The sequence below is a fragment of the Mya arenaria genome, chromosome 5, assembly GCF_026914265.1.
Source record: "Mya arenaria isolate MELC-2E11 chromosome 5, ASM2691426v1".
Classification (NCBI taxonomy): domain Eukaryota; kingdom Metazoa; phylum Mollusca; class Bivalvia; order Myida; family Myidae; genus Mya; species Mya arenaria.
Genome location: NC_069126.1, coordinates 16,867,098 through 16,890,806, shown reverse-complemented (window position 1 = coordinate 16,890,806; position 23,709 = coordinate 16,867,098). Strand labels below are relative to the sequence as shown.

The 23,709-nt window shown below is 33.0% G+C and overlaps 1 protein-coding gene across 3 annotated transcripts in view; it reads right to left on the bottom strand.

Annotated features, from left to right (window-relative positions):
- The window catches only part of LOC128233510 (uncharacterized), a 70,417-nt gene that overhangs the window by 21,953 nt on the left and 24,755 nt on the right, over nt 1-23,709 (bottom strand). For all 3 annotated transcript variants that reach the window (XM_052947213.1, XM_052947214.1, XM_052947212.1), the window contains exons 8-10: nt 3,245-3,309; nt 2,893-2,933; nt 1,595-1,635 (exon numbers count right to left, since the gene is read on the bottom strand). In XM_052947213.1, the coding sequence (XP_052803173.1) occupies nt 1,595-1,635; nt 2,893-2,933; nt 3,245-3,309 (147 nt within the window). The remainder of the gene's footprint in view (nt 1-1,594; nt 1,636-2,892; nt 2,934-3,244; nt 3,310-23,709) is intronic.

Sequence of the window (23,709 nt, the reverse complement as noted above, 5' to 3'; positions counted from 1 at the left end):
TGATCGGTCTCGATTTTGCAAATTCATTGATGCTCAAGAGATTTCAATTTGTTAACATATCGAAGATTTTTTTACAATATCGACTAGAGTCATTGGACTTAAATTGCGTTCTTAATATTGAGCTTCAAAATAAAATCTTCTTCAGAAAATAAAGAAGAAATAAAATAAAATATGGATTATAATTTACATTATTTTAATTTGTAGGAACTTTCGTAACGAGCAAGCATTTAATAAACTTATTTGTTTTCATTAGTGTATAGGTCCACAATGAGCGTATATTTGTTAACAAATGTAACACGTAATGAAAAAATGACCGTTTTCTAGATGTTCATTGGACTTTTTACCTAGTAAAATCATTCTAAAAACAAGAACTCGTAAGATCCAAAGCCACTATTATGAAGGTTCGTTCTTTAAATATATTTTTGTGAAATATTGGCGGTTTTGGATGTTGTTGCGTATACATGTAACCCAGTTTCGGCAAAAGGCATGTACTTGAAATGATTGCTGGGGGCACAAGTCAAGAAGTCTTTATATGTGTTGTTTCCCTTTGTAGAGAATTAAGTCGGTGTTTTTGCAAAACATATGGTATGTGTTGACGCCGATTGTAAAAATTGCATTTTGCACGCGCAAATATGCGCAAGTTAACAAGCAACGAATTGTGTATAATTATTTTAGGAGCTGATGGCAAATCTACCAAACATGCCTTCTTTCAATTTTAACCGCCGTTTGATAGATTTTGCAATACGAAATTGTATATATAGAATATATTTAAGTTTATATCATTTCCATGAGAAAAAAGGTCGAATAAAAGTATTGATTTATTCCCATTAATCTAAGCGATGGCATGAAAAGCATGACATAAAAAGGCATTATCACTTGATTAAGTCGGTATACAACCTCATGTTACATATAGTTTATGAATGCCTTCTTTCCTGAATGTCTTTTCGTTTCCAGGCGAATCAGACTCCTGAAGTCTTTGGCGTTGAGGATTTATTTTGGCCTTATTGTACCTTATGTGTCCACAATTGGACAACAATCAATGACTAGGGTGTACTGAAATATGTACTCACGAAGGCTTAAAATAAAATTCAAAGGACAAGCCCAGTAGCCCAGAAGATCATTTACTGTTCATGAACGCAAGGAAAAACGGTACAGTCGTCAATACCATTATATTATGTTAATTGTTGTATCATATATTTACATATCGGTTAGAAATGATCAGTATATATTTCAATGTAACACCATTGATGTACGATAATATTGTTTAAAAACAGCTTTGTCAATTTCACCATACACTTGCAACGCCCGTATTTACAAAACTTAACCAAATGGTTTTGCGTCGATTCGACAAGGTTTGTCGTAAGCATCTTGCGGTGAATAATCAAAGCTTAGGATAGAAAATGAGTGTAATGGAACGGTTCAAAAATACTTTTTTAAATACTCTCTAACTCTTTTGAATGAAGTTACATGATGACCAAAATATCATGACAGATATCTTTAAACGGGAACACATGTGAGCATTATAAAGGCTTTACATTCAACATCTTTTAAAAATGATTTAACTAATATCTGTCTGTAACCGTCTAATACTTACGACTATTTTACCCTTAACGAGTACGTAGAAGTGGCTGCCATCTGAAAAGGGATATAAGTCTTACGATTGGCATAACAAACAGAAGCTGGTATGTGTGTGTGTTTGTCAGTAATGTTTAATCGAAGATGCGTTTTATATGTTTAATAACAGAGGCAGGTCAGTTTAAAATCGCCTTAGATGGAATTGAAACTCTACACAACAAATGCCTACTATTTTAATATACACTAATGCCATTGAAATTGAAAATTGTTTAAATTATTGCTTTTTTGACAACATCGGTTTTGAGTTTAGGCAATGAACAGAACTGATTATTATGCTATACCATTATTGTTTTATGTATTTGATATTTATTTTTATATTTTAGCATGCCCTTGATTTGATTGTTATTCTTGTATTCTAAATATTGCGTTTCAGCGTATCTCCTTTTTTATAATCTTTCCTTTGTCTTACAACACAAGAGGTCAACACCAATAGTTAACGTTCAGTTTGACAGTTTAAGAGGATTTTATTTAAGGATTGATTCTTACTTTTCATGCGTTCATGTAGTATGAACAATCGGCCTAGATTTTGCAAATTCATGAAGCGCTCCAGCACTTCTTGGAACATTTGCAAAGTCGCGAGTGAGCGTTCATACTGCATAAACGCACGAATTATAGTGGTTATAATTTTCGTAATTATCTTAATATTATCGATATTTTTTAATTCGTGTTTTAATATGCATGGTCCAGGTCTTTCTTGCAAAACTCCGCCTACAGATGTCAAGAAATGTCGACCGGTTCATGCAAAATGAACACAAATTTTATCGTACAAAAAAAAGTGCGAAGTTGAGTATGATTCAATGAATCCATAATAAAAACAAATCAATTATTTCAATAATTGTAACAATATTAATAAATTACTATGTAGAATATTTTTGGTTTTTAACTTCCGTTCACTATAGAAAAGAAATAGTTCCATTACCGAGTATATAACTAACTTCAAAAAAATATAATGGAACAGTTAGGAATGTCGTAAAAAAATTGTTATAAAAATGATCTTTTATTCCCGCATTTTACTAAACAATTGCCATTTATTCAAATATAAAATGGAAAGTTTTTCCAAGAGTATAAATTAATTTATAAAGAAAATACTTGTATACATTTACAAATTGTAAGTAACATTATGTATATGGGAATAACAGCATGGTATAGTAATGTGTCTTATAAAGAGTTCTCATTGAAGCATACTGCCGTCTTATTTTACAAATATATTAATGTCTGAGTATACGGAATTATCGTTTAAAAATTAAAAATTCCTACCTGTGGCTTTACATTCAAACCACATATTCCAAGCAATATTCCTGAAACAGACAAGAAAAAGTGTGTTAAATCCATTGCTCTATTTTGTACATTGGATTACTTCTTTACAATTTTATGAAAAGTACAAAAATGTGAACATGTTCACAAGGATGTGAGATAACACAATGAAAACTACTAGGACAAGCCCAGTAGTATGAACTAGGCAAAAGGCCTGCTAAGAGGCACGGCGTAAAAGTCACTTAACGAGAGATACAAAACGTACAAACAACCCAGACAGACCATTTATGCATCGAAATAGCTTGACCAATAAATGTTGGTGCTACTGCCTTGGACATAAACAAAATGAACGAACCATGTGTTTGTTATGAAGCTAAACAAGGTCAAATCCCGAATCATTCTCCAAATATAAACATGGATCTGGAAAAAAAACAGGAACATGATTAGTGAAATCATCGCAAACAAGTAAATCTATATCGATTATTGTACAATTTGCAAAATTAAATATAGTTTGTCACTCAAGTTTACAAGATTTAACAAGTATGACCTACCCATATAGTTTACAATATGCTATTAGCAAAGTGGCGCTACATCGTTGGCCTTGAAGCCTTATTCCCGGAAGCGTTATTATAATAATAGCTCAATTCTATCAGATAGACATACCGGGAGGGAAAGAGTAAAAAAGGAAAATGTTTTACTACGTTGATGTAAGTTAAAGGTCTCACTTTCATTTATTTTATATAACTAGCAGCTATGTTGCAGTTGCCAATTTATTGAATGTATATTATAATATAAAAATATCGAAAAACAACATTTGTTTAAATATGTATACTACATATGTTAAAATATCCTTATATATTTTACTAGATATACGAGCACATTTTTAAAAAAAATGAAAATATATATGGATATGAGAAATTGGAAAAAAGCGAACATATTTGGAATTCATTTTAAGCGAAGTTAATTGCGTCAACAAAATTTAGAATTGATTAGTTTTGTTCGAAACAAAATCGTTGTTCCAAATATTACTACTGGCAAAGTCACTCAAGTATTTGTTACGTTCTGGTGGATTACTAGTTAATAATTTCAAGTTAAATACGCTACCTTTTCGTAAGGTTTATTACAACGTCGTTTTTTTTTAAGAATTATATCAAAAGGCGTACCTTAAAGAATGTTATCCGAATCTTTAACATTAACAAAGCACTCAACTTAAATAAATTCACAACGATTTTAATTGTTCACACAAATGATGAATGGAAAGAAATGGCCTCGACATTTAAATTTATGTAAATGTACAGTCGTTTTGAGTGAAGTATCGGCTACTGCCTTATATCTAAAGAGAGAATACCCGGTTAACATTCTTTATTAAATGTTTATGAATGTCTAACCGATTTAAAGTGTTGAGAATCTTTTGCAATTTGATTGAAATGCCCATCGTTTGTGTTAAAATATACATTTAACATAGTAAAGAGGCTATTAGTAGCAATATATTATTTATTCAACTATTTTTCATAAAGCGGTGTTACGTTGACATAACTGGTTACTTATATGAAATGTTTGCCTTCCAAACAAATTATTGTAGATTATCAGAAAACTTTAAAATTGTACGTGACCACCTTTTGGTCAATATAAAAAAATCATTCAGTAGTTTAAAGTTAATAGCTTCCATGTATCGGCTGAAGTAGAGAGTGATATATTTTAAGTAAATGCATTTTTAGTTCAGCATTCCTTTCTAATACACAAACGTCACACAGAAAGACCACACAGCCTTACTTAAAACGAAAAATAGATTAATCGGACATACGGATTATGATTAAAACATTTCAATCGATCTTGTGTAAAAATTTGCAGAGAACTTTCCAAAGAGTTCGATAAAACAAATGTTTTAATTATTCTAAATCGAGAATAATTTCTTTCTCTATTTCTTTTTGTCAAACACATACTGTAAAATCCGGCTAAATCGAAGCACCTACGGGGTCAAATTTACCCAATCTCCAGACATGGTTAAAGGCCGAATAAGACACTCAGCTTGTGACAAACAAGGTCACAATGCAATAAATACATATTACGTATACATTAAAATATAAATGTTTTATAATAAATTATAAAGATAAGACCACCCAAAATTGGTATCATAGTCAACAAATTCTTCAAGCAAGCATAAACAAATACAAGCTCGTTTGAAGCGAGCAATAAAACGAAGAAAATGATGCGTATTTACCATTAAAAAACATGATTGAATAACCTAACTTAATATACATGTATATTGTACACCGTTCAACATAATTCGAGAAATGCAAAGCCAACTCAAGGTTTCACTTACTTTCTTAATTTTATTTGAATACTCATGTTCGAGTAAAACTGCTATTTTTTCCCAGAATGACAATGTTCGATTTGCCTGGCACATGTATCAACTATTAAAAGAGACGTACCTTATCTGTTTCGGTAGTATGTGTATTCTATACGAGTATCCTTGATAGCAGATTGTAAACTCACATTGATTGTAAACTCACATATATTGAAAATGATTGTTCCAACATGTATACATATACAAATGTCAAATAAAAAACTTGTACTAACTTTGATCATTGCAATAGCACTTTTTTCAGTTCATCCTTTGTATGTCAATAATACTAGTCGCTATCAGCTTAGTTTAGTTGTAATGTTGATATGTTTATATGAAAACATAACACATAAACTGTAAAATTTACGTGTTATAAAATATGTTCTGTTCTGTATACTTTTTAGTTTGATAGATTTGTGATTTACAATTCCAGTTCATCCTTAAAAAAGTTGATTATAATATTTATTTGATATTTCACACTACATTGTGTAATTGTAAGTATAATATATTTAATATGTATAAGAAACACAAAAAAAACTGTATAGTTTACGTGCAATAAATTCTGTTCTGTTCTGTTCTGTAAAAACAAGACAGTGTTTTAGGCAAATAGTTTTTTTTTATTCTCTTCTGTAAACTTTCTTCATGTATTCGAACACCGATTTTGACATTCGAATACCAAACGTTTGATCGAATATTCGAATATTCGTTTGCATCCCTACTTGTAACGCTTTAATTATAGATTAAAACTACATTGGCGTTACAATGACGCCTGGGAAGGGCTTAATTTTATGTTGCTTTACTTAATGATTAAATACATGAGCAGAGCACAGCCCGGCTGCCGAATATGTTTTATAAGAAATGCAAAAGTCGGGAAATGACTTTCCGCGAATGCTTTATTGCTAGATAGGACGTGTGCTTGAACCGCTAACTAACTATCTAAAACCTTAAATAAAAAATTGCGCTTGTTAGTCAAGCTAAAGGTAATAAGTATTCAAGTGTTTCTGTAGCTTTTCGCATAAATATTCAACCTTAAGCCTCCGCCACTGTGATCGGCGCACAGGTTCATATTTAAGTATTTAAATGAGCTCTGACAACCAAAATTCAATTAGAGTAAATTACAACCGCAAATTTTCCATTGAGTCATTAATGTGTTTATTAAGTGTGTTATTGAGAAGCTTGCGCTTTGCTGTCGATAAGCGGGCAAATACGTTTAAAGAATGAAGTTTCAAATCAGAATATCCTCACCGTTACATGTGAACTTTATAATTATTATATCAGGTTATGATCATGTCCGACATGATATGAATTTTGAAATCCTGTTTTATGACAATCTATATCATGTAAAATTCAACTTTATGTTTCCCCTGATTATTTCGTGTTAAATCTATTTACACTGTATTTATACATTTGAAAAGGTTGTAAACCCTCCTGAACGTATGTAGTTGATAATGCGTACATGTCAATATTGTGTATGAAAATCAACACATTCCCCTTTATATTTTCAAGCTCATAATCTAAGGACCTTACAAATTCAGCTTGGTGTAATTTCATAAACTTCTTCAGATTTTGACAGTTTCTCTATTATTGACCATTTATTCTTTCAAGTGTCTCACAGACTTTCTCTAAATATCCAGGAACGATTTAGTGCAAAAAGGAAATAATATCCATGCTATTAGAATAGTAACTATACTTTTAAACATAGCACGAACAGTTTTTGCAAATACTTTAGAAATATGAACATTTCACTGCGGAAAATGGTTGAATATACGGGAAAGAACGGTCCCGTATATTTTGAATATACAGACGTGTTCGGACCCTTACACCCAACGTGTACGGACCCCGTACACGAATACGTAAACGGAACACCACGAGTACAGCCTTCCGTATATCCATCCCCGTACCCGTGGATATACGGAGTTATCAATTTATACCAAATGTGCCATTTTTAAAAAAAAAATTGTATTTTTTTTGAAGAAATACATATTTTATCGTGAGCGTTTTTTGGCAAAAAAAATATACATGGATGTACGGAACCCGTACACTCGCATGTAAGGGATGGATATACGGAGCCCGTATATACAACGTGTACGGGATGACTATACGGACCCCGTACATGCAACGTGTACGAGATGGATATACGGACCCCGTACACGCTGTGTGTACGGGATGAATATACGGACCCCGTACACTAAAGGGTACGGAATTGATAAACGTACCCCGTACATGCTAAGTGTACGGGATGAATATACGGACACGTACACGCAACGTGTATGGGATGGATATACGGATTCCGTACACGCAACGTGTACGGTATGGAATACGGACTCCGCACACGTTGCGTGTACGGGATTGAAATACGGATCCCGTACACATTGCAGGATTGAAGCACGGACCCCGTACACGTTGCGTGGAATATACCCCATACTCGCAACGTGTACGGGATAATGGAAAATACCCCATACACTCAACTTGAACGGGATGGAAGTACGGAACCCATACACGCATCGTGTAATGCATTGATGTTCGAACCTTCACATCCCCGCAACGTGTACGGATAAATGTACGGACCATATACGGGATGGACCTAGGTAAGGTTTGACTGTGTTAGACACGGATGATAAGAAAAAACAAATACATGCGGTTTTGTTAAAAAAACATTCTTTATAGACATATGAATAACAAATATTTATATAAATTCATAAGATTCAAAAATATCCTGTTTTAGTAATCAATGTTAAATTTCATTCTAGAGCCGGCTTAACATAATCATTTTATTGTGGCATTTGCTCAAACAAAATGTTGTATTATTAAAATACCACTGTATAGTCAACCAACAATTTATACAGACTGTTATAACAAACATCAAGAAAACATTACACAACTAATATGAGTTTCATTCTGCGATTTCTAGGCTTCAGGCGTTAGGTCTAATTGCGCACGGACATCAGGTCACTGAAAAAAAGAAATTATACAAACACAACACGCTATTGGCGTAGAGATATTTGAAATGCAGATTTGATATAATACAGTAATATGAAAGATTCATCACAAGGCTCCTTCCCCATAAAGTTAAAGAAAACCCGTGATAGAAAAAAAAATTAAAAAATCTAGTGTAGATTTTTTAATGATGCACTCTCAAAGCAATAAAAATCTTCGGCAGTTGTTTAAGCAATTAAGAAATGTTTTGGATTGCCATATTCATACTTATGTGCATTTATTATAATTACAAATTATCTGAAGCTCACAATGTTGTACCTAATATCAAACTCACGTTTCATCAGAATTAAAGTTTATCAGGTCGTTCAATGGTTCGCGTTCGAATTATAAATACAAATGCACGGTTCACAGACGTAATAACTAACTAAGTCCCATGAGATACAAAAAAAACGATTATTTTGTATATATTATAATAAGTTAGCTTGTAGTATTACCTCATAATTGTTGGGTCTTCTTTCTTGCTACTCAAGCAATGACACAGATGATTCTCGCGCTTTCTGCGTCTCGCTGTTACGATTGGCTATTGATTATATGTTGTTGATTGGTTAAATGAACATCAGCTAGATATTGGATGAAAGTAGTAGTAGTGGCAGCAGTGGTAGTAGTTGTAGTAGTGGTTGTGGTAGTGGTAGTGGAAGTGGTAGTGGTTAGTAGTAGTAGTAGTAGTAGTAGTAGTAGTAGTAGTAGTAGTAGTAGTAGTAGTAGTAGTAGTAGTAGTAGTAGTAGTAGTAGTAGTAGTAGTAGTAGTAGTAGTAGTAGTAGTAGTAGTAGTAGTAGTAGTGGTAGTGTGGTAGTGGTAGTGGTAGTGGTGGTGGTGGTGATGGTGGTGGTGGTGGTAGTGGAAGTGGTAGTAGTTGTTGTGGTAGTGATTGTGGTAGTGGCTAGTAGTAGTAGTGGTAGTAGTAGTAGTAGTAGTAGTAGTAGTAGTAGTAGTAGTAGTAGTAGTAGTAGTAGTAGTAGTGGTAGTGGTAGTGGTAGTGGTAGTATTAGTAGTAGTAGTAGTAGTAGTAGTAGTAGTAGTAGTAGTAGTAGTAGTAGTAGTAGTAGTAGTAGTAGTAGTAGTAGTAGTAGTAGTAGTAGAGTAGTAGTAGTAGTAGTATTAGCGATAGTGGCAGCAATGGTAGTAGTAGTAGTAGTAGTAGTAGTAGTAGTAGTAGTAGTAGTAGTAGTAGTAGTAGTGGAAATGGTACTAGTGGTAGTGGTTGTGGTAGTGGTAGTGGTATCGTGCCATATCGCGTATCCCTTTAAAAATAGTTCCTACCTATAAGTTCGTAAATTGAAATTATTATAGTCGCATAAATATGCATACCAAAAAAAACATTAAAAAATGATGTTGTATGGCTTAAAGCGTTATTATAATGCTAATGCTATAAGAAAAATAAAATTTTCGGCAGATTTCCAAATACAGTACATGTAGTTGAGATCATTATTGTGATTACTTAATGACTGAAATGAAGGCATTGATGCCAAAGTCAACTGATTCTGAGACAAATATTTATTAAGAAAACTTGTCAATCTTAGAGAGTGTTACTTTAAAGATAGGGCATCTTTATTTTAATTCCCTCATACCAATGGGTAGGTTGGGGTTAACTGCTTTCAATGAAAAAGGTTCAAAATGGGAAACAAATTATACAAAAAGTAAGCTAGCAATTAGAACTGTTTAAAATAAATTTAGGAATTGAAAGCAAAATCTGGTTTGCTGCTTCTTAAATTTTGAAAAAAAAACAAACTGTTTTTTAACCACGTACATGAAAAATAAGTTTCATTTCAGAACTTTCAATTACATGCAACTAGAAAACTTGTAGTTAATGAATATTGTTCTTGATTTTAATTATCAATCACTCTCTTTTTAAAAGAAAACAAACCCATATGCCTCTTATTTTAGATATGATCCCAGAGCGGATTTTATCAGCATTCTTCAACACAGATGTCAAAATGGTTTAAATACAATAATTAGGAAGATAAAGAAGCTGGATATTTATATAGTTAAAAATTATTTTTCATTATTGCAATTTGTATAAAATCATATTTGACAAGCTACACATAAGATTTCTTAAGTTACTTCTGTATATGGTGAGCTTGGCAGATTTCCTTTATCCATTTCATGCAAGGAACGATCTGTTAAATTTTGGTTAAAAGTAATGAAAAATGTAAATTCAACAATACATATGGTACATTTGTATATAGTGATTTGAATGCAAGTATAAATAATTCTTCTTGGGCAAAGAGAATAAATTCTATTATTGATCATCTTGGTTTTATGGATGTAAGACAAAACTTCGATGTAAATATAAATTAACTTCCTTTACTTAAATGTAGAATTCGTGACCAGTTTATTCAATAATGGAATGCTTCTATAAATAGTATGCCAAAACTTTCATTGTATTGTAAACTTAAAGAAAACTTTTCTTTTAAAAAGTATGTTTTACAAATTAAAAATGATAGACTAAGAAAATATATGACGTGTTTTAGATTATCAGCACATACTCTTGAAATTGAAACTGGTAGATATTTTGGTACTGCCAGAGCTGACAGAAAATGTAAATGTTGTTCTTCAAATATGATAGAAGACGAGTATCATTTTATGTTATGCTGTACACTATACGAAATATTGAGACAAACTTACTTAGGCAACACCTCCTGGCCTTCGATTAATATATTAAAATCTGTATAACGAGATAAATCTGCTAATAAACTACTTAATACTGTAAGATTTATCAAATTTACAATGGAATTAAGAAAATCTACCCTGGAACCTTAACTAATTCTAAAATTTACTGAAAAAATAAGTATAAATCAACTGGCTTATTACTACGTTTTTTGTTTGTTTGTTTTTTGCTTTATGTTTTTGAGTCTTTTTTGTATTATGATCTCTACTGTACTACTTAATCTTTGTGTGTTTCTATTTGTTTATATTATCACCATGACTATGTGTTCAATGGCCATAGGCATTTGTGTGCCGACCTTTGCAAAATAAACTTTGAACTTGACAATTCGGTCATAAAAGTTCCCGCATTCTGATTTCTAATTTTCACACTTACAAAATATCACCAATTATCTCTTCGCACCTCAAATTTACCTGTATTTTCTATACTGTTTAACAAATAATTACACACGAAAACTTGTACTTGCAGTATACTTGTAGTTTATTATTTCACTGTTTTTATTACGAATATATTGTTTTACTCTGTTTGAAATGCATATCTATTGTGGAATATAACTATATGTTTGTCATTTGTTTGCAATGCATATCTATAAAAAAACATTATTGAATTTTGTATCGATTAAAAACAAATTGTCAAAAATAATAATTCAGCATTGTGATTACAAACTATTCTGAAAACAATACTGATGAGTCCTAATTAATGCAAGTAAGACTTTCCTGGAAATCACCAGACGAGTTTGAAACTCAGAACTGATTACAAATGATTCCGAAAACAATACTGATGAGTCCTTATTAATGCAATTAACACATTCCTTGTAATCAACAGTTGGAAACTCGTAAAAACGAACTTACTAACTGTAAGTCATTGTTTAACATATTATAAAAAGAGAAAAAGTTTTCTCAGCATTCTGAATCCATCGCGCATGTAAATAAACGACTCACAAATAGCTACATGTACAGCCAGAAAACCAGAAAACGGGAGAATCGCTACTGGAACTGTGTCAACAAAATATGCGATTCGAAACTCAACACGATAAATGATCTTTCTACCCAAATCGCAGGTGAACAGTATCACTCAAGAGATGACATTGGCACCGTTGCCGCAGACATCCTGAGTGGTCTGAGAAAGCAGGTGTGGGGGTCAACACAATGATTGAAAGAAGCGGTCATGGAAGCGGGTCTACCGTGAGCTGGAGCAAAGGGTCATCAGGCTGAAGCAGCACCATCTGCAAACGGGCGATTTGGATATTAAGACAAATGTTGATGCTGCTTCCCATTTAGTAAAACTGAAGTAAATGTGTATGAATAGGCAGCATATAAGTGTAGTATTATGAGTTATTATATGTTTTAATTTCATATTAATCAATACATCACTTATAAATATTAGAATATGTACTAGTATTTATACTAATAAAATGTGTTGTAGGAGAATATAATTATATCTATAGTGTGTTGTGTTATTATATATTCATAATTCAATATCAATTCTTTCTTATTTTATGTTCTTATTAGAAGTGCTGAACACTTAAGTTTTTATAAGTATTCATCATTTACTTTCAGTGCTTTGTTATTCTACAGTTTTCTTTATAGTACAGTTCATTCTTTCATTTTTAATATATGAACTTTTAAGAATTGCAACTGAAAATAAGCTCTTTATTTGTGTCACGTTATCAAATTTAAGAATAACTTTCTCAAAACCAGGAACGTAACTTTTTCAGCACAGTATAGCAATTTTCGCCAATTATCACCTATCAACTCTATTGTTACAACACACAATAAAGCTCCAACCTCAATATCTAGAGGAGAAATTAGCGGTTGGGAAAGTGGGAACACACCAAGCAAATGATCATGTCACTAATTGACATGACGCGGGCTGTCAGTCAAACTAGCCGGTCAATACTAGACTGACCAATCAGCGTCCAAATAAGGCGTGGCCCCTTGCTATCAGCCATGACCTCCGGCAATCTGCACTTCGCAAGGCCGGAATGATGTTAAATAAAAAAAAAATCCCCTGGAAATGGACGAACGGCGCCGCAAACTGATCCCGATTCTAAGACAATTCAGAAATGACCCTTTTGTCAAAGCTTAATGTAAGTTAGTCCGTGATACGTAGGGAACACAATCTATAACCTTGGTACAGACCAGTTAAAATACACTAGGCCTCGGACATCATCTCGCCCAGCATATGAACCACGAACGCCACCACGCCAGAACAAATGGGCGCGTGATACTGACCGGCGGCCGCCGCAGCAAACACATGTGCTAGACTTTCGAAAGAGACAGATTTGCGACTCTTGGTGACGAGCAACAAACCGATAACCCCCCCCCCCCCGCGCGCAGAAGACCTGTATACGAACGATCCCAACAATCCCACATTGACAATACAGAGTTAAAACGTATCCGTGACGATATCGAAACTCCCATCATTTCTCACAATGAGGACGGGCCTCAAGAAACGATTATGGATTTAACCCAATCCGGTCCTGATCAGTCTGCCAACGGTCCTCGTGGACTAACACAATAGGACGTACAGGGAGAGCACTTGACCGTGAATAGTAACCGAAATGACACTAAATAGTATATGCCATAGTAAAAATGTGTGTTTACAGCGTCATGGTCTCAAATTTATTTCACTGAATGTTTGCGGCTTAAAATCAAAACATATTGATCCGGAGTTTTGTAGTTTTATTGGAAATCATGATATCATTGGCTTTCAGGAAACAAAAAGTGATAGCTTAGACTTTAAGAATTTCAATTTACATTTCAAACATAGGAAAACAATAGCGTCTAGAAGGCGGTTTATGCTTAGCTGTTAAAAAACATTTAGAAACTCTTGTATCTGTAATTGATACACCCAGTAGATATATATTATAGTTTAAACTACATAACAAATTAATAACATGTGGTAATGTTTTATATTGCGTAGTGTACTTGCCGCCAGAGGGCTCTATTTATTGTAACGACGATGCATTTATTGAAATTCAGAATGAAATTGACTCGTTATCTCATAGATTTTCAAATGTTTGTTTGTTTAATGACTGGAACTCGAGGACAAAATAATAACAATACTATGTTAGGCCAGACTATAATATTTTCCGTGAAAATAATTTTTTAGACATTTATGACGAATTAATAAGTGATGAACAAAATGTTTTTTGAAGCTGGATAAAACTTGCAAATAAATAATCGTGACAATATGACTAACAATCATGGATATAAGCTGATAGACTTTTTTAATCAAAATAGATTATATATACTTAACGGCAGAGTGAAGAGGGATAACTCTGGTAATGTTACATGTAAAGGTAGCAGCACAGTGGACGCCGTCTTTATTTCATAATGTTATCAGCTTAAAAGTTTTAGATTTTTGTTCACTTCTTTCTGATGTACAATGCCCTATCGAAGTTGTGTTTGATTTTGGAAAAGTCATTAATACGCATTTGAATGTAAATATCCCCAAGTGAACTACTAGGATGAAGGGAAATAAAATAGTTTTGTTTCAAACATTGATGTAGACAAAAGTAAGGACATTTGCAATAATGTATGTGCCTTAGATGAAACTAATATGTACCCAGTTGAAGCTGTTGATAGAATTGTAGAAAGTATTTGTGATGTATATCATACGAGTTGTAGTAAGTAAAAGTTTTGCTGTTAGGAAAACAAAACGTGTATATTGTGATAATAGTAAAAGGGAGTCAAAGTGGTTTAATAAGAACTGTACTCATGCACGAAAGAATTTGCATAAGGCAAAATATATATACAAGTTACGAAAATGTGATTCGAACAAGAATGTGTTAAAACAAGCAAGAAAATGTTACAAAAAGTCACTAAGAAGCTCTTACAAAACGTTTCAAAATTATAATGTTACAAAGTTAAAATCGTTGAAAACCTCAAATCCTAGAAAAAAAATTAAAACGGTAAAAATAAAGCAAATATTGCTGCTAGCTTAAGCGATTTAGAAACACATTTTAAACATGTCAATGCGGACGATACCAAAATTGTTACAGGTATCCAAAATAATGTACAAAATATACATTCTGATGCAAACAATGAGATATTGAATTGTGATATTTCTGAAGAAGAAATTAGAAATGCTGTAAAATCTTTGAAAAACAATAAAGCTAGTGGACTTGATAATATTTTAAATGAGCATTTTATTCATTCATTTCCACTTATGAAAGATATTTATGTAAAACTGTTTAATATTGTTTTTAAGTCTGGAATTGTACCACGAAATTGGACTATTGGTGTTATGAACGCTATATACAAAAATAAAGGATCAATACATGATCCGTTGAATTATAGACCAATTACTTTATTAAGCTGTATAGATAAACTTGTTACTTCCGTCCTAAATTCGAGACTACAAATATTCGGTGACCAATACGATCTAATTAACTAATACCAGGCTGGCTTTAGAAAGGGTTATTCTACTGTTGATAACATGTTTGTGTTAAATTGTATAATTGAATTGTTGCAAAAACATTAAAAAAAATATTCTGTGCTTTTATAGACCTCAAAGGTGCATTCGACACTATAAATAGATCTTTACTGTGGTCCAAGCTAATGTCATACAATATCAACGGCCTGTTTTGGATGTTGTCAAATCGATGTATTATCATGCAAATTCGTGTGTGTCTGTTAATGGAAGTCATTGAACCTACTTTCCGTGCTCCATTGGTGTACGCCAAGGCGAGAATTTATCGCCATTATTGTTTTCTTATTATTTAAATGACCTGCATGAATATTTTCGAAATAGTACAGTTTTGCACGGTGTCGGTAGTAATACTCACCCATTAGATAATAATTTGGTCGCCTATCTGAAATTATTTGTACTTTGGATACAGATGACACTGTCATCATATCTGAATCAGCTGATGATCTTCAAAATGTTATTGACCTTTATGAACAATACTGTGACCAATGGAAACTCACTGTCAACACTTCTAAAACCAAAATTCTAGTAATTCAGAAAGGCAGAAGACGTAATTATCAATTTCTGTATAAGGGCAATCCATTGGACGTGGTTGACAGTTTTAAATATTTAGGATAAGTATTTAGCAACCGTGGCTCTTTTTATAAAGCTAAGGTTGAAATATCAAAGCAGGCACTTAAAGCAATGTACTGCCTTCTAAGCAAATGTAAGCATTTAGTCCTGCCGATTGATATGCAAATAGATCTTTTCACTAAAATTATCAAATTATACTCCTATATGGTTGTGAATGCTGGGTATATGGAAATAAGTTCAAGTGAAATTTATTTTATGTGTTAAGTCAATCACCGCATCTTGCATAGTATACGGTAAAACGGGCGCCAAACCGTTATCAATTGACATAGAGACTAGAATGATTTCATATTGGACAAAACTTGTATCACCATTGTACCCAAAATTAGCAACAACTATGTATACGATAATGTACAGTAATTATATTTGTGATGTAACCATACGTAAAAATACTTTTCTATGGATTTCTTATGTCAAAAAAATATTTATAAAATGTGGCCTTAATAATATATGGAAATCACATACATTTCCAAATCATAACTGGTTGACTTGCAATGTTAAACAGAAACTCACAGATTTGTTTTTAAATGAATGGTTTAGCATTATTAACACTTCCAGTAAATGCAACAATTATAAATTGTTTAAGAACGAGTTCGGAATTGAGAACTATCTAAAAACTACACCTTACAAATTGTGAAAGTTTATGATTAAATTTAGAACCAGAACCCATCGTCTTCCTATTGAGACAAGAAGCTTGACTGGACTTGATATGTCATCAAGGAAGTGTCCTTTGTGTCAAGCAAACAGTAGCATTGGAGACGAATATCACTATTTACTTGAATGTATAGCTTTAAACAATAGCAGAAAGCGATTTATTGATAACAAAATACTATGTTAATCCGAATGTCATCAAATTTAAATCTCTAATGTATATGTGTAACACCCAAATGTCGAAATATAAAAAGTTGTGTCAATTTGTGAAGGAAATAGTAAAACTGTTCTAAAATGTTAATATATTTGTACAACAACACATGTATCCGATACTCTATAACTCTCGACATATTCATATAAAGCATTGTATAACATATGTCTCTCCCGTTTTATTTGCTTTCTACCTTCGCATATTTATGTTTTCTTTTTACAACAGCCTCATTGTTATTATGTATTTCTTTTTCACATGCTCATGCTGTCATGTTATATGAACTGTGTTGTTTGAAAAAGAAACTTGAATTTTTTGAAGTAGTGTAACCGTCTCCGTGGCCTAGTGGTTAAGGCGTCCGCCTACGGAGCGGGAGGTCGTGAGTTTGATCCCGGGCCGCGTCAAACCGAAAGACGTTAAATGTTGGTACAAGTAGCTCCCTTGCATGGCGCTCGGCATTTAAAGGGTAGTGCTTTGAAAAGTGGCGTACTCATTACTGGTTCAACCCAGGAAAGTTGTATCCCGTGTATCGGTGCTCTACACCTAGCACGTTAAAGAACCAAGACGTCTCTTCGCAAAGAGCTAGGGTATCGCACCCGGATCTCTTGCATTTCACTCTGTTTCTTCAAGTCTTCCAATGTCTGGATTTGATTGCGAATTGCTGTCATTTCTCATGTCACTTACGGCATTTAAACACAATTTAAGTCGTGATGGCGTCACGGCGGGGTCAAGCCATAATGCAGCCAATGGGCACGGTCAGACATTGACAAACTCATATAAACAAACATTCAGTAGTGTAATACGTTTTTTTCTATATACTTATTACAAATATGTTCTTTATAATTGAGAGAAATATTAGACAAATAAGGTAAGCCAAAATACTGACATTAACAAAAGTACATTAATTTTGACTTCCTCTGCATTTCTTTTATATATCAATACCTCATAATTACCGAGTATTAAAGCTGCACTATCACAGATTGACCGTTTTGACAACTTTTTTTGTCTTGGAATGAATCATTTTTTCGTCTATGTCTGGAATTCAGTGATATAAGACAGCTGACAAATGATCAGATAACAGTTTTTCATATTTACGTTTGAAAATTGATGTTTTATGGCTAAAAGTGTTAATATAATACTAACGCTTTAAGAAAACTAAATATTTCGACAGTTTTCCAAACAGTTGATATCTGTTATATTGTGAGTTATCTTATATGACTGAAAAAAGGCATCGATGCCAAATTCAACGAGACAATACTTGTCAAAATTGTGAATCTTTAAGAGTGCATTTTTAAAGTGCATCTTTACAATAAGTTTCAAATAAGAAATAAATGCAATTTAAATAACATGTATTTAGAAACTTAATCTATTTATATTGTGTTTATTTTTTATTTTATTTTCATTCATTCATTCATTTATTTATTTATTTATTTATTTATTCGTTCGTTCGTTCGTTCGTTCGTTCGTTCGTTCGTTCGTTCGTTCATTCATTCATTCATTATTCATTTATTTATTATTTATATATTTTTGACTTATTCATTTATTTATTGTTATTTCAATGCATATATAATATGATAATACTATTTTACGCAGTATGTCGATGGAATTAATAATTTTTAAATTTTTGAAGTATAGTCGTGTTTCTTAGTTTTAAGACCCACTTGTATATATATATATATATATATATATATATATATATATATATATATATATATATATATATATATATATATATATATATATATATATACATATATAAGTCTTAACATTAAGGAGTGAACCTCTCTCCTCCTACCGAATATGCCCCATGGGTATATTCATCATATACGGGGAAACTAAATATTCCCGAACACACACGAGAAACACGGGAAACTAAATCTTGCTTATGGAATTTCTGTAACTCGTAGTCACCACGATACCATCATATGGTTAAAATGTGACAGTAGTTTCTTTAATTTTGAAGGAGACATATAACGTGCTGTTTATATGTGGGGTGAGAATTCACTGGCATTCAACACAATAAACTGTAATCTGTTTGAAATATTTGGAATCGATATTTTACGGCCAGGGATAAAAGGTAATTGATCTATGTAAGGCTACTTGCTTAAGGATATGTAACGATTGTCTTGATCATAGCGGTAAATTTACACACCTGAGTGGAATTGGCAGTAGTACAATAGACTATTAATTATCAAAGGAAGAGGATTTTAATTGTATTACGGTTTTTAAAGTGATGGACTTCAACGGTTACTCTGATCACGCACCGTTACATGTTGTACTCCATAGTGATCGAATAGTAGGTCAGCGTATCAATGATGAAGATGAGCATACATATATCAGATGGAATGATGAACTTAAAACGGAATTTAGACGTGGTTTAATTTCTCAACTACCGAAACTAAATGAAATATCATTTAACATTAACACAATGGATAAAACCAATGTAAATACTTGTGTCGAACGGTTTGTTGAAATCATAAACGATGTCGAAATGCCATTATTCACGAAATACGACATAAAACTGGAAAACCTAATCATGCTTCGTGTGAACCTATTAAACGTGCGACCTGGTTTGATAAAGAATGCTATGAAAAGAAAAGGGTCTACATGAAAGCCGTTAAACGGTTTAATGCCTTAAACAGTGATGATTTTTTTTTATTTGAAGCCAAACGTGCATATAAACTATTGACTATGAATAAAAAGAGGTCGCACACGATAACTAAAATGAAAGACATTGAAGGGCTAAAGAAGAAAAGACCGAAGGACTTCTGGAAGTATTTTTCAAAGCGTAAGGCAAAGCGCGGGAAGAATATACAAGTAAAAGATTTTCAAGAATATTTCCAAACGCTGTCGGACGACTTAAATGGATTCTCCAATCCTGAGGCTGTTTGGGAAACGGCCATCAGATCCTAACGACCCTATAAATTAGTAGCTTGACAATGACATTACTCCAGCGGAAGTGACGAAAGCGATAAAATCATTAAAACGAGCGAAAGCGGGATCTCAAGACGGACTAATCAATGAATATTTTATTGAAGCCGGAGATATAGTGCTTGGCCATTTAACTGATTTATTTAACCTTATATTAAATAGTGGATATTTTCCAGACAGTTGGATTGAATCCATCATAGTATCCGTGTACAAGAAAGGCGACGACTAAGTAACAAACTTTAGAGGAATTACCCTTATGAGCTCAATGGCAAAACTCTTTACTAGCATTATTAACACTCGACTTATGACATGGGGCGATAAACATGAAAAACTACTTGATAGGCAATTCGGTTTTAGAAAGGGTTACTCCACAGCGGACGCTATCTTCAGTTAAAATTTCTTGATTGGGCATATGCTAAACAACGGCAAACGCATGTATGTAGCCATGGTCGACATGAAACGAGTTTTTGACTCTATTAACCACCCTGCGTTATGGTATAAGCTATATAGACTCGGTGTTATTGGGAAAATGATACGTACAGTACGGTCTATGTATGACAAAGTGCGGTGCAAAGTCAAACATTGTGCAAAGATGTCCGATTTTATTGAAATAGCAGTCGGTTTGAAGCAGGGGGGTGTGTGTTCTCCGATTTTGTACTCCTTATTCGTAGAAGATATGGAACTTTATATTGAAACACTTCCTACAAGTTGAATTTTAACCAAGGAATTGACTTTACTTCTGCATATGTATGCTGATGACATGATATGGTTTTGATAGCTGAATCGCCTGAAGATCTACAGGAAAGCCTGAATGCGCTTAAAAACTATTGCGATAAATGAGGATTACAAGTCAATACCGACAAAACACAGGTCATCGTTTATAAAAAGAGAGGTCGCTTGAGACAAGGTGAAAAATGAACATATGACAATGTAAACTTAGATACTGTAAATGAAATTCAATTATCTAGGAATGGTGTTCAGCTGGAGTGGATCGTTCGCTTTAAATCAAAATATGCTAACGGGAAAAGGCCTTAACGCTATGAACGCGCTAATGTAAAATTTAAAGTCATTTAACTTTACACCCAAAACATGTTGTCAACTTTTTGATGCATTTGTTAGCTCAATATTGAATTATTCATGTGAAGTGTGGGGTTATGTGAATTCTCAAGAAGTAGAGAGGCTGCATTTGAGATTTTGTAAATGACTGCTAAACGTTAAACTTTCCACAAGTAACTGTAGCGTTTACGGAGAACTGGGAAGATACCCATTGCATATAAATCGATATGTACGGCTAATTAAATCCTGGCTTAAGGTCGTCAATACAAACAGTTGTATTATTAAATCTTTGTACGATCTATCATATATCGATATATTTGTTAATGGAAAGCATAATTGGTGTAGCAATATTAAGAATATTCTCGACAAATTTGGTTTCACTTTTGTATGGAATAATCCAAACAGTGTTATAATTAAGCAGTTTATACCTATGTTTAAGCAGAAAGTTATAGACAATTCCATGCAAGAATGGCGAGAGAGTCAAAATAATGGTGTGTTGATAGTGTATAAACATTTAAAACATAACCTTGAATATGAACAATATCTAAACATTGTTACAAACAAATCATTGCGTAGCTGTTTAACGAGGATGCGTGTATCTGGTCACAAATTACGTGTGGAAACCGGACGATATGGACCGCAACGTGTCAACAGAGAAGATAGACAATGTTTACTATGTGTTAATGCTTTAAGATACATTGAAGATGAGTTTCATTTGTTTTAAAATGTGATTGTTAAAAAGATATTAGGAAACGTTTTATAAGCAAGTATTACACTAGAAACCCGAGTATGTGGAAATTGATTGAGTTGTTTTCATCAAATAAAAGATCGGTGTTAAATCGAGTGTGTACATATATAAGCAAAGCTAATGAAATAAGAAATTCGCTTACAAATATTATCCTTTAATTAAACTTGTATGTCTTAAAATGTTTTATTTCTGTATTATTTGTATTTATTTACCAACCTTTTATGTTATTATTATTTGTATGGATGAAAAACAATATGTCTTTCTGTTAAAAAAACAAACAAACAAAACTAAACATTCCTAAGCCCTAGCTGTGAATAAATCCACCCAGCATTATCGATTTCAATTATTTTGTATCATATAAATGTCATTTTAATTTCTTCAAAGGCTGTTAAGCATATAAAAGCGTTAATATTTATATAAAACTCGACTCCTGTTCCTCTGCAATACACGGACAAACGAATAAGTCAATGATTTATGTAATAAAATTAATCATATCATATATGCTGTTAAGTGAAACACCACTCAGCATTGTCAAATCTTATTTTTTTATCATAATGATCTCGCTTTAATTTCATCAAAGGCTGTTAAAACCCCAAACGCATTACATTTTCTACAAAAAGTGACTCTTACTGACACATTCCTGTTTCTCTACGTAACACGGAAAAATGTATACAAGTGGTATAAATGTTGTTCATATCATGTATGCTGTCACCAAATAACCTTACTTGATTACGAAATTCAAAACTATTTTATAACATGGGTGTACGGGAAAGAGTTCATTTCCGTATATCAATAGTGTACGGGATTGTTACTTTTCCGTACACTCAGCGTGTACGGGAACTTGTATATTTCCGCACATCCATAAAATACGGGAATTGTACATGCCCATATAATCCCGTACTCTCAAAGTGTACGGAATAGCATAAATTCCCGTACACTCAACATGTACGGAGACCGTACAAGTCCGTCCCCTCAAGATTTTCGGAGATGTACGGTGTCGTATATTCATCAAACTAATTCTAGCACCAGCCGTAAATCAACACACCTAGCATTGTCGAATCTTATTATTTGTTATCATAAAGTTGTCGCTCTTATTTCATCAAAGGTTATAAAAAACCCAAAAGCATTATATTTTCTACAAAACGTGAGTCTTACTAAACGTTCCTGTTTCTCTGCGTAGCACGAAAAAATGTATACGGTCAATGGTATAAATAATGTTCATATCATATATGCTATCAAATGAAACACCAATAAAACCTTGTTTGATTCCGAAATTCAAAGCTATTGTATAACATGGGTGTATGGGAAACAGTGTATTTCCGTATATCCATAGTGTACGGGATTGTTATCTTTACGAAAACAGTACATGTTTGTATATTCATCGTGTACGGGAGTGGCATAATCCCATATTCTCAAAGTGTACGGGATAGCATAAATTCCCGGAGACCTTACACTCAAGATATACGGAGATGCACGATGCCGTAATAATAATAACAAAGACAAATTAGAAAAGACTCAATACAGACCTTAGAATTATTTTTTTAATGATTACACCTCAATTTACGAAAATCTTCTTCATAGATTGCAATTGCCAACATCCCATCTGAGCAGGGTAAGATACATCTTACAATATATATACGGTATCTCACCAGAATATGTTCAAAACCTTAGCTTTTAGGACATGTAATTTTAATGTCAGATAGGAAAACTGTGTATATTTGAAGAACTATTTCCGCATTGAGGCCAGTCAGGTATAAAACATCCTCCCAAAGGAAATAAGGTTCTCTGAAAACTACCTGGAGTTAAGAAGGCTGGCCCGCACCTGGACAAGTCCTTCTGGTAAAGGAAATGCTCAATGTGCAAATAATCATTTATAACTTAAAACATAAGAAAAAAATGAAAATTATACGGTGTTTCACTGAATACCTTTTATCCTTTGTCCCTTGGAAAAGGAGTTATGTTTTCAGTGGGACGGCCTAAACTACTGGACAAGATGTAGCATTCAAATAACAGAAACAAATTCAGCGGGCATTTGGAATACATTTATATATCCAATTAAATAACAAGGGTTTAATCTATTAATGATCGATTCTGAATCAAATCATTACCACCTGTCAAGTACATACAACTACTTGTGCTGTTTTATGACAAGTAT